The 12,578-nt window shown below is 41.8% G+C and overlaps 1 protein-coding gene across 2 annotated transcripts in view; it reads right to left on the bottom strand.

The window, feature by feature from the left end:
* The window catches only part of srbd1 (S1 RNA binding domain 1), a 129,542-nt gene that overhangs the window by 100,615 nt on the left and 16,349 nt on the right, over window positions 1-12,578 (bottom strand). For both annotated transcript variants that reach the window (XM_060925610.1, XM_060925611.1), the window contains 5 exons: window positions 11,341-11,507; window positions 10,655-10,772; window positions 10,394-10,532; window positions 8,572-8,668; window positions 8,321-8,477 (listed from right to left, as the gene is read on the bottom strand). In XM_060925610.1, coding sequence (XP_060781593.1) covers window positions 8,321-8,477; window positions 8,572-8,668; window positions 10,394-10,532; window positions 10,655-10,772; window positions 11,341-11,507 — 678 coding nt within the window. The remainder of the gene's footprint in view (window positions 1-8,320; window positions 8,478-8,571; window positions 8,669-10,393; window positions 10,533-10,654; window positions 10,773-11,340; window positions 11,508-12,578) is intronic.

Genomic DNA, 12,578 nt, shown 5'->3' with positions numbered 1-12,578 from the left:
CACCCACCGTCTGTCTGTCTCTCTCTCTCTCTCTCTCGCTGCAGACTGAGCCGCCAGCGCTGCACTTCACAATCAGATGGATCCTCTTCTTTATCTGTTCCTGATATGCTCCTTAATTGCTGTATCTCTTTAAAATGCATATGTTCATAATTATCATTGCTATTTTTACTGTTATTATATGAGTGATTCCACGCTTATGAGTACTGAAATGGGGACATGAACTTATTTTTAAAAATTCACCTAAAACCATTTCTTTTTTTACCATCAGGTCACAAAACATGTAATCTTTAATGAATGATGTGTTAAAAGATAACTTTCATTTTCTGAGATGTAATAAAAACATATTTATATGCCAAAGTCAAGCCTATGAGTTCCAAAATGATGTCTGTTACATTACTTCTGTTACGATTGTCCATCTCGCGTCTGTTACAAATTAATTACAATCTAGCTATATACCATGTTAATCTTATTGAAAGAATGTGTATGTTTATTCTACTACACATGTTTATTAATTATATTTGCTAAAACATCACCTTCCTATGTTTCAAAAAGTAATTCTACATTGTTAAAATTGAGAATATATATGTCCACAACACTTCTGTTACGTTCTGACTTTGGCATATAAATATGTTTTTATTACATCTCAGAAAATTAAAGTTATCTTTTAACATATCATTCATTAAAGATTACATGTTTTGTGACCTGATGGTAAAAAAAAGAAATGGTTTTAGGTGAATTTTTAAAAATAAGTTCATGTCCCCATTTCAGTACCCATAAGCGTGGAATCACTCATATGTTAACTTTTTTGCAAATTAAATTCATTCTCATAACCTTGTAATGACAGGGCTGTGTTGCTAGTGTTTTAAACACGGATGAAAATCATATATTTTCCCCATATCTGGCTGGTAGACTACATGCCTCGATGTGATCTCCCTTTGGAATGAATTTGCGCATTTACCATGTTGCAACGTTTTAAAACTGTTACAGTTCAATCAAATTCTATCTAATTCAAATACGAGAGCGCATAATATGTTAATGTGATTCGATGTTCTCATTCGAGCATGACATGCTGCCTTTGTAAGAAAGCTTTGGTGTTGTTTTTTTCCCCCCACTTTTGTGGTTTCCTGCAGGTGTGGCAAACGATGTTTGTTATCATTTAGCACGATTAAAGATGCTTCCCTTATAAGAAAGCGTGTGTTTTTTTGAAACTGGGGGACTGGGGGTGCGTCAACCTGGTTGGAGTATAGAAGGGGGTGCACGGCCAAAACAGTTTGGGAACCGCTGCTGTATAACATACTTATTATAGCAATTATATACCCTACATAAGCATTTGATTTTCACAGGTGTACAAAAACAACTACACACACAAATCTGGTCTTCGCGCACTCACTGCCGATGTGCTAAATCAAACACACGAGTAAGTGCGCTTCCATCACAACACATCCCACACTGTTCTCACCATACAAAGGCATTAAAAGGTTCATTTTCACCATCGTGACACGGCATGTAGGTCACAGACAGCTCAAATTAACAGCTGCTGACAGTCCATACCTCCAAATTAACAATGGTGGCCATGGTGAAGGCTTGAGAGGAGAAAGGCCTTCGCCACTCATTCGTTCACTCTCATCCTCACGCCCACACTCTCTCACTCTCTCTTCTTCTGCTTCTCTCACAGAGCCCACAAGCAGCTGTCACCATGGAGGAAAGCCTGTCAATCTCAGCCCCTAATCCAAAGGCACATGGATGGGGACATGTCACATATGTTAAGGAGGGGAGAGGTGGAATGACTGGAGGACAGAGAAGGGGGTGAAAGGAAAGGGACAGCAGGATTAAAAAAAAAAAAAAAGCCACTTTGACATGTGGCTGGCAACCAGCTCTGAGTAACCAGCGTGCCAGCAGCTGGAGCGCTTCCACTAAACTCCCCTGACAGAAGTGCTTTGGAAAGTGGCACTGAGGACCTGTGGAAATGCCACATTACTGATACAGAGAAAGATACGCATGTACATATTAGTGTACCCAAAGATAAAATCCATATGGCCCGTACAGCAATTTTAACAGGCTTTCGTCTAAACCGGGGAACAGGGGTACTGCGCCCTCTTACTCTCGGCGTGCGCCTCCTTACCGAAATGCCGATTGAACCCCAAGTCACACTTGGGCCATGCACTTATATGCTACTGCACAACATCCAATCTTTCTCAAAACGATCTTTTCTCCGTGAAAACATCCCAGCAACACCACGTGACAATGTGTCTGATCATTAAATACGTTATAATTACTCCAAAAGTATTCCAATCATAGTAGATACACCGCCAGACGGTGCAAAAACAATCCGAACTGGCGCCTCAGTCTGGAAAACGTCGTGTTGTTTACTTGTCGCGGCTGCTCTCGCGAGATTTGACATGGGTTACATACAAGGTCAGCTGACTTGTAGAGCGAGATTTCTCGAGACTGAATGACCTTTCACCCACCAGCGCAGGAGTTTTTGACAGAAGTAGTTCGTGAGTTGTTTTTGTTGACACTTGGGCATTTAAAGATGTCATCCAGCGGCACGAAACGGAAGAAAGCCAAAGACTGTCCAGGACAGAAGATGATTACTTTTCTTTTTCAATGTTGACAATTTGTTACAATTTCCCTGTCAGATAGCCTCAGAATGTCCCACTGTAGCCTCAATTTTTCAAAGGCTTCGCACGTCGGAGGGGGGGGGCGGACAACCGGCACCATCCCCCCCCGCCATGGTGAGCACCCTCATACTAAATTTTTCTAGAAAAACCCCTGTTTAATATGAAAAGATCTTGACTGAACATACATGAAAATAAATGACTGTTCTCTAGCTGCAAATCATCTGTCTCAGGCACAATGTTTACATGCTTTTGCTGAAAATTCAGAAAAAGAAACCTTTGTCACATGCACACTTCAAGCACAGTGAAATTCATCCTCTGCATTTAACCCATCTGAAGCAGTGAACACACGCGCACACACACAGAGCAGTGGGCGGCCACACTACAGCACCCGGGGAGCAGTCAGGGGTTCAGTACCTTGCTCAAGGGCACTTCAGCCCAAGGCCGCCCCACGTTAACCTAACTGCATGTCTTTGGACTGTGGGGGAAACCGGAGCACCCGGAGGAAACCCATACAGACACGGGCAGAACATGCAAACTCCACACGGAAAGGCCCTCGCCGGCCGCTGGGTTCGAACCCAGAACCTTCTTGCTGTGAGGCGAGCGTGCTAACCACTACACCACCGTGCCGCCAAGTGGCATTAGGATTCTCTAAATGCCGCTACTCGTATACAACCATGACAAAAATCATTTAGATCTTTTATGTTTGATTTTCACCTGTATGTCTCTGAGGCAGCATGAGAGTCGGATTCCATCGCTATTTGTAACAGCGACGCAGTGTAGTTTGTTGGGAAGGTGAATATCAAGATAAAAGGATACAAATATTCATCAAGTTTTAATTTTATGACAGCAGACAAAATAGTATTACTGCAGGAATTATTTAACAGTTATTCGCCGAAGGTGAAGCGAATATCGGTGAATAATGACTGAGCTTGAGGCAGATAATTGTTTTAGTATAAATACACAAGTGATTTTTTTTTTTAAACTGTATTAAAAAATTATTTATTTCAAAATTCAAAAGTGGCATGCAAATGTAATAAAGGCATGCTCAGTTTGGTCTCACTTATCTACGTCGAGTCACATAAAATATTTTGTTTTGAAAAAGATAAAATAAATCACAATTCCACTTTACCTTTGAATAGTTTTAGACCAAACTCTGTAGCATCTTTAGTGCTTTTAGGAACAGCATTTTCTTTCATAACATGTCATTCTTCCTCACTTACGGTGATGACGCACTGGCCACCATTTTGCCGAGTCGCTCAAGGTGATTGGTCGAGAAATTCGGACTATTTTTCGATAATCAGTGCATGTGATTCTATAAATCGACCGTGTATTTATACTAAAAGTGCTTATGGTGGTTGTCAATTCAGATGCTAGTTTTAAATGTATTTAAACACACAGACAACACTAGTTATCATGCAAGTTGGTTAATCAGGAGGTTCTTTAGCATTAATTTAAAAAATTAACCAACAGATAAGCCAAGTTTAAAAAAAAAACAAAAAAGAGAGAAAGAAAGACAGGCAAGGAGAAGAAGAAGAATGCCTTTGTCATCACTGCACAAATGTACAACAAAATTTAGTTCATCATAGGAGAGCAAAGCCGCTGCGTACCGCCACTCTTGGGCACTTCAGTCCAAGGCCGCCCCCATGTTAACCCAACTGCATGTCTTTGGACTGTAGGAGAAACTAGAGCACCCGGAGGAAACCCACACAGACACGGGGAGAACATGCAAACTCCACACAGAAAGGCCCCCGTCAGCCACTGGGCTCAAACCCAGAACCTTCTTTGCTGTGAGGCGACAGTGCTAACCACTACACCACCGTGCTGCCATCTAGCAGCAGAAATGCTGACTGCTTTTGGTGATCTGAGCAGATTGCCCATCTTGCTAAAAGCAGCCAGAAATCCTATTACGAAAATGAGAAACAAAATTTTGCATGTTTGTCTTACAGAATGTCATTTGGTGTATTTTTACCTAAAGGTGCAAACGCAGAGCAGTGCAGAAATATTAATTGTGCAGGCAGTGTGACTTACCAAGTCTGAAAGTGTCTTCAGAAACAGTTTCTTACGCCTTAATCATTTAATTTTACACAAACCAAAGTAAATGATACAGAAAAGCAATTAAACAAAGGCGGCTAAATCTTTATGGAACTTATTAACTGATTACTCTCAGATGCTAACGGGACTCGAAATGAACGCTTCATTTAAGGCAGGCGCATGAATACTCAGACTAAGGCCCTGTCCACACGGCAACGGATTCAGGTGAATCCGATACAATTGTTTATCGTTTCGGCCTGGCGTCCACATGGCACAGGCGTTTAGGGTGCCCCAAAACGCAATCTTTTGAGAACGGGTTCCAGAGTGGAAAGATCTGGCAACGTTGCCGTTGCGAAGTCGTCTGGATGAGTAGAACGGATTTGCTTATGATGACGTCACAACCACATGACTGTGTGCTTCACGCTGGGTAGAAGTGTAACGAACTCGATGCGAGTTGTCAACAAATCCTATAACTTGGTTCATGAAACGCACTTACAAAATATTTTCACTGTGAATATTTATTGTGTAATGGTGCAAAGTGAGAGAGAGAGAGAGAGAGAGAGAATAGCCCTTAGGGCAGAGTCAATCCCGCCAGCAAAAATAGGGAAAAAAAAGGAGCGATCTCACCTCTTCAGATGTTGGTTTAAGTCCTACAATACATTCCTCAAAAAGGGCATAGAAGAACAAATTAATCCATCAACGTGTAGCATTCAATTTATTCCGGACCATTAAAGACGCCGCCTTCCGCGTAGAATCATACGTCATCCTCGCCGCCATATTGGATGGGTCAAAGCGGAGAATAAAGATGCCTCATTCATGTGCTGCGTTTAACTGTACCAACAGGTTTGCCGTCCAAACAAGATCACATGGGATTACCTTTCACAGGTGAGACTGGAAAAATACTTTTCATTGTATTTGGTCATTATAACGTAACTTTACGGACAGATTTTTCTGACTTTGTGGCTAATATGAAGTCTCGCGCATAATAGTTTATGCGCATGCGTCCTTACTTCTTCTATTGTTCTGGTGTCTCCGAAGTTACAGCGCCCCTAGAGGTGTCGCATGTGTATTGCATCGTTTTCAGCAAGCGTTGCGTTGCCATATGGACCTGATATTTTACTGATCGTTGCCCATGTGGACGCGATATTTTTTTAAATAACATCTCGTTGCCGTTGTCGTGTGGATGTAGCCTAAGTGTCTCTGAAGCAGCGCCCCATTCAGCGAGTGTGATGTTTACATCATGGGGATCCTTTCCATGTTATCAGACACTCATTCATATTGCTGTAAACAGCTAAATATTCAGGCATTACTTTGGAAATAGACTTCATCATGAACTCTTTGTGACTTCTTTTGTAAATATCTGATGGGCGTTACATCAGAGACCAGAAGAAGAGAAAGGTAAAACAAGGACCGTGGACAGTCATTTTCTACAGTTCCTCGACAATTATTGAAGTAAACAGACAGGTGTCTCTCTGCAGGGATCCTTTCCATGTTATCAGACACTTAGAATTATATTTTGAGCCTGTCAGTAGTGAAACCAAGTGGTTTAATTTGACTTGGATATTTTCCCCCTAGGATGACACTGCAGCCGTTTTGCGGTTACTGGTCATTGTGTTCTAACTCAATACTGGACGGAGATCAAACATTTTTGTCCTTAATAAAAATTTGGACCAAAAAAAAGGAGACGCAAATAGGGCCCAAGTTAAAAAAACACCAAAGTTTCCCCTCTTAGAAATAAACGTGTGCTGTTCTGCAAGCGTCTACTTAGAGTAATAAAGACTTAACATTTTCCAATTAAATCCAGATTGTTGCCAAAAAACAAAACAGTAATTTCCAGCATTTCTCCCTTTGCTAAACAGTCAAGGGTAAACATTTGTCAATTCATATCTACCCATCCCTTGGTTAAATTGGGTTAACGTATTTAAAATGAAGTAATTTCAACAAAACTTAAAATATAGGGTGTTCAAAACCTAGCAGTGTATTATGCATATGTGCATAATTATAAAATACGGGGCCTACAAGATTTACATGGCATACCACCACCACATCAACATCAACAGCTGGTCTAATGTGGAACAGCAACCAGAAAAAAAATATTTTTTCCAGGAATGAAAAGTAAGCTAAATATTAAATATCAGAATTAATATGGTGGAGAAGTCCTGCCTCAAGTGGAGGAGTTTAAGTATCTCAGGATCTTGTTCACAAGTGAGGGAAGGATGGAGTGGGAGATCGGCAGGCGGATCGGTGCAGCCTCCGCAGTGATGCAGTCGCTTTACCGGTCCGTCGTGGTGAAGGAGCTGAGCCACAAGGTGAAGCTCTCGATTTACCGGTCGATCCACGTTCCGACTCTCAGCTATGGCCATGAGCTTTGGGTAAATGACAATGAACAACAAGATCACGGATACAAGCGGCCGAAATAAGTTTCCTTCGCAGGGTGGCTGGGCGCTCCCTTAGAGATAGGGTGAGAAGCACAATCACTCGGGAGGAGCTCGGAGTAGAGCCGCTGCTCCTCCACATCAAGAGGAATCGGCTGAGGTGGCTCGGGCATCTTTTTCGGATGCCTCCTGGACGCCTCCCTGGGGAGGTGTTCCAGGCATGCCCCACCGGGAGGAAGCCCCGGGGAAGACTCAAGACACGCTGAAGGGACTATGTCTCTAGGCTGGCCTGGGAACGCCTCAGTGTTCATCCCGAGAAGCTGGCTGAGGTGTCTGGGGAGAGGGAAGTTTGGGCTTCCATGCTCAAACTGCTGCCTCCGCAACCCAGCCCCGGATAAGCGGATGAAGACGAGACGAGAATTAACAGAGACAAGACGAGAATTAACAGAGAGCTGGACTCTCTGGTGACGGTGGCAGAGAAGAGGTCTGTGGACAAACTACTGAACATCATGGACGATGCCAGTCACCCTCTGCACACCGTCATCAGCAACCAGAGGAGCCTGTTCAGTGACAGAACGCTCCTTCCCAAGTGCAGGACGAACAGACTCAAAAACTCCTTTGTCCCTCACGCCATCAGACTGTACAACTCCTCTCTGGGGGGAGGAGGGGTAACAGGAGGACAGAGGACGGGAAGGAGCAGTAGCCTAGCCTAACAATAAGCAATACCGGACAATGTGCAATATAAAGTGCAATATCTTTCCTGCTTCCCCACACACACACTTACCCTAACCCCACTTCTCCCCCCTTTCCCCATCCCCCTCCCTCTCTTCCCCATATCTTATTCTTTCATATTTGTATACGTAAATACTTAATTTATTTTAATTTATCTAGAAGTTTTTCTCCATTTCTTTTCTCCGTTTATCTGTAATGATGCTGCTGGAATCTTAATTTCCCTGAGGGAACCCTCCCAAAGGGATCAATAAAGTTTTATCTAATCTAATCTAATCTAATCTAATCTAATCTAATCTAATCTAATCTAATCTAATCTAATCCAACACTTGCCAAAATAAAGGAAGCTTTTCTGGTATCATCCCATAAGATGAAGAGGATTAATATCAGCATAAACAATAAGTCCATGAATTACTAGCATTACAGAATAGGAACAGAATAACATTTACCTTTAAAAATGATGTTAAAATATCTGAAATGTCTTATTTCGGAGAAAACGTTCACAAAAAGCACCACATATGTGACCTACAACAATAAAGAGATTAAGGAAGGCTGGGTCTGTACCTGGTGGTGCTGGATTCGCTGCACACTACAGCGGAACGAACTGTACAGGCTGAAATTTGAAATGTCTTTCGTCTTGCTCTTCTGATCTGCCTGCTGCTGCTCTTTAACAGCCGTCTTAGACAGTGTAGACTGGATTGTCACATCACTCCTATCACATCTGGGAATTCATATAAAGATGAACATCAAATACAAAAAAACATAAAAGAGATAGGACACCTACAGATAGAAGTAGAAGCAGAGGCGTGTCTCACAGTGATCGGATGTAGGTCAGCGTCTCTCCATCTTTAGCAATCATATCAGCTAGAATTTGCTCAGCACCTGTGGCAACCTCTTCAAGAGTGGACAAACCTGTGGACCCCCGCAACACACACTTAATACATATTACAGTTATTCAGTGAGGTATTGGCATTGCATCATAGGACATGAAAAAGCAGATCAAACAAGGTCAACTGCGAGCTACTGCTCACTTACGTATCCCCCCTGCTGTCGCTTATATCAGAATGCAAGCAATCGAAGGAATAGGACACTCATTATGAATATTGACTTTAACAAATAATTAACCCTGAAACAAGTAAAGAGCAGTGTCTCTCCCCATGGAGAGATGGTCATTTTGAAATCGCATTTTGCTTCTTGAAATAGCGCTAAAATCCACCCTATACATTTCATAAATATATTCAGTCGGTAAACAGGAAGTCGATGTGCGGCAGACCTGAAAACAATATATACGGTATAGAACCCCAAGCTGAAGCTCAGTACCAAAATGTCAAGCAGCTGTGATTTATAGCTGCTGAGAAAAGTGCTATGAAAATTTTGTAAATCCACGCTATATGTGTTTCATAAATATATTCAATTGGTAAACAAGAAATCGATTTGCGACAGACCTGAAAACAGTATACATGGTATAGAACCCCAAGCTGAAGTTTGGTACCAAGTGGGTATGATTTGTGGTTGCTGAGAAAAACGGTGTTTTGGACAGACGGAGATACGGACAGAGGTATAATGATAATAATAATAATAATAATAATAATAATAATGACAAATCATTTATTATATTATGTAACATGCTAGGCGGCACGGTGGTGTAGTGATTAGCGCTGTCGCCTCACAGCAAGAAGGTCCGGGTTTGAGCCCCGGGGCCGGCGAGGGCCTTTCTGTGTGGAGTTTGCATGTTCTCCCCGTGTCTGCGTGGGTTTCCTCCGGGTGCTCCGGTTTCCCCCACAGTCCAAAGACATGCAGGTTAGGTTAACTGGTGACTCTAAATTGACCGTAGGTGTGAATGTGAGTGTGAATGGTTGTCTGTGTCTATGTGTCAGCCCTGTGATGACCTGGCGACTTGTCCAGGGTGTACCCCGCCTTTCGCCCGTAGTCAGCTGGGATAGGCTCCAGCTTGCCTGCGACCCTGTAGAACAGGATAAAGCGGCTACAGATAATGAGATGAGATGAAACATGCTAGGATAAAAAAAAAAAACATACACATCAACTTTTTGCCAACTACTAGAGGCAATATAACATTGCTGTTACTAACAAGCAACTGCTGAAGAGGATGCACCAGAGACAGTACATTGCTGCCCTCTAGTGACTGAATTCCTGAATAAATATTCTGATTTTGCACACAATAAATTCGGTGTTATTAAAAATAAACAAATAAACATTTAACTTAATATCAGCATATAACCCCCTGGATCTGAAACATCCATTTACAGCACAGTGAGCAAAACAGATATCCTTATTTACTGTGCACAAAGGATCCCCTGGTAGACCGAGTCCACCAAGTTTGGTGAAGAGAAATTTGTAAAATATGCCATAGAGAGCAGGTGAATTGATTCTCCAGAGATCTGGAATGTTTTCAAAAGAACCTAACAGAATTGTAAAACTTAAATGGCCAGGACTGTTTCATCCCTGACCTACTCTCTAATGGATATCGCTTCTAATCCTCCATATGGACAAATATTACACATCAGTGTGAACAATGGTGCTTGTAACGTGTGTACACAAACATGCAACTACGAGTGCTTAAGGATAATGCACGCTAAGTAAGTACAACAGTGATCAGTACTCTAATAAGCGTCCTACCTTCAGTATTGGGCTGGATCAGTGAGTGCAGATCAAGTGTTTGTGGCGACTGTAGAAGAGCCAGAGCTGCAGGCTCGAGACCAAGCTGCTTCGCTCGCCGTGCCTTTGACAACTTACTGCCCTTCTTATATGGTGCATACTGGAAAGTCCAAAATGTTATAATTTCCCAATAAAAATGGCAAATTTATGCAATCCTTTAACTGATTAAAACATTTCATGATGAACAGTAAATAGAAGTTGTAGACTATATTGCATCCTGACCACATGATCCAGTTCATCAGCACTTTTGCAGTTCTTCAGAGTTTTCTCAAGTTCAAAGGTCAAACATCCCTCTTTCTTCAGGGTTTGGGTGATGGACTGAAACTTCTTTGCCACTGAGCTAACACACACACACACACACACACACACACACACACACACACACACACCCCTTTACTATAAACTCATCTAATGCATAAAGTACAGCATCTTAAGCCACTGAAATGTACTTGCTTATTTGTAAAATATATAACAGAGTGCAATAAGTGAAGAAAATACTAAGAAGGTTAAATGGGGCCAGCCACTAGAGATGAAATAATCGTATCATAATCTTAATGCTGACTATGTAATTTCAATAATAATATATTTCTGGGACAAAAAGCAAAGCTGTCTTCCATTCAGAGAAAATGTCAAACAAAAACAAGCATGAGCGTACACCAACTGTGCTTTCTACACCAACTGGTTAACAAGTTTAGATGTTTTGTTAACAAAAAAGTAGCTTCAGCCAACTGAACTTCACAGAGTTCCTTTAGGAAACATATCTATGTCGAGTACCTGTACTGCAGCAAGTCAGTTTGGATGTTTGACCAAGCACAAACAACTCCATATAAATTGTACATCCTATATTTCAGATTTTCATCATAATCTGAAGTAGACACTGCTTCAGACTTTCCCCCCGGCTCACTCACCAGAGCTCCTCCAAAGCAAGCTGCACATCCCTCACAGCATCTGCATCCATGTGGTTGATCAGCTCTTTCCTGTAGCGCACTATGAACGGGATGGTGTTCTCCTCCCGCAGGAGCTGAGCAATATTAGCACAGACCCACTGCTCCACTCCAGTCTTCTCAGCTAAAACCTTCATAGAGAGCAAGCGTGCGTGCACACACGCGTTTCAGAATAAGCTGTACTGAATGCAATAAACCATTAAATCAAAAGTATTATCTTGGACATTTCAAATTACCGTTATTGCTGTTCCACTTATGTCATTAGAAGCTGAAGACAAGGTGTCTTACTCAAAAAAAAAAAAAAAAAGCTACAGAGGTGTTCTGTTTGTAAACATTTCAAAATTATAAAAATTTCCTAAACTACAAACCCCAATTCCAAACAAGAGTGTTCTGAGAGCACAATATCCCCCACTGGCAACTATATCTATGCTATAACTGCTTAATACACCCTCATGAAAATGTCAAAGTACAAGTTTGGTAAATCAAGGGCTGTAACGCTGATCAAATGCAACTGAATATCATAGCACAGAGACAGCTCTGGTTAAAGTAGTAAACGACCTACTGTTGGCGTCTGATCAGGGCTGTGTCTCGCTGCTTGTATTGCTTGGCCTTAGTGCAGCATTTGATACCATTGATCATTCCATTCTTCTGGATAGTCTAGAAAATGTTGTGGGATTTAAGGGAACGGCCCTCTCCTGGCTCAGGTCTTATTTAACTGATCGCTATCAGTATGTTGATATAAATGGTGATATTTCTAGACGTACTGAGGTAAAGTTTGGTGTTCCACAAGGTTCTGTCTTGGGCCCACTGCTTTTTTCTCTATATATGTTACCTCTGGGTGATATTATTCATAAACATTGTATTAGTTTCCACTGTTATGCTGATGAGACACAGTTGTATGTTTCTGCAAAACCTGATGAGAGACACCAGCTTAATAGAATTGAGGAATGTGTGAAGGACATTAGACACTGGATGCTTATCTTCATTCTGCTTAACTCTGACAAGACTGAAGTACTTGTACTAGGACCACATGCAGCTAGAAGTAAGTTTTCTGATTACACAGCAACTCTGGATGGCCTTTGTTTCTTCACGTGCAGCAGTAAAAGACCTCGGGGTGATTATTGACCCCAGTCTTTCATTCGAAACTCACATTGATAACATCACCCGGATAGCTTTCTTTCATCTCAGAAATATTGCTAAGA

The sequence above is a fragment of the Neoarius graeffei genome, chromosome 7 (genome assembly GCF_027579695.1).
Source record: "Neoarius graeffei isolate fNeoGra1 chromosome 7, fNeoGra1.pri, whole genome shotgun sequence".
Taxonomy (NCBI): domain Eukaryota; kingdom Metazoa; phylum Chordata; class Actinopteri; order Siluriformes; family Ariidae; genus Neoarius; species Neoarius graeffei.
This window is presented reverse-complemented; position numbering and strand designations above follow the sequence as displayed.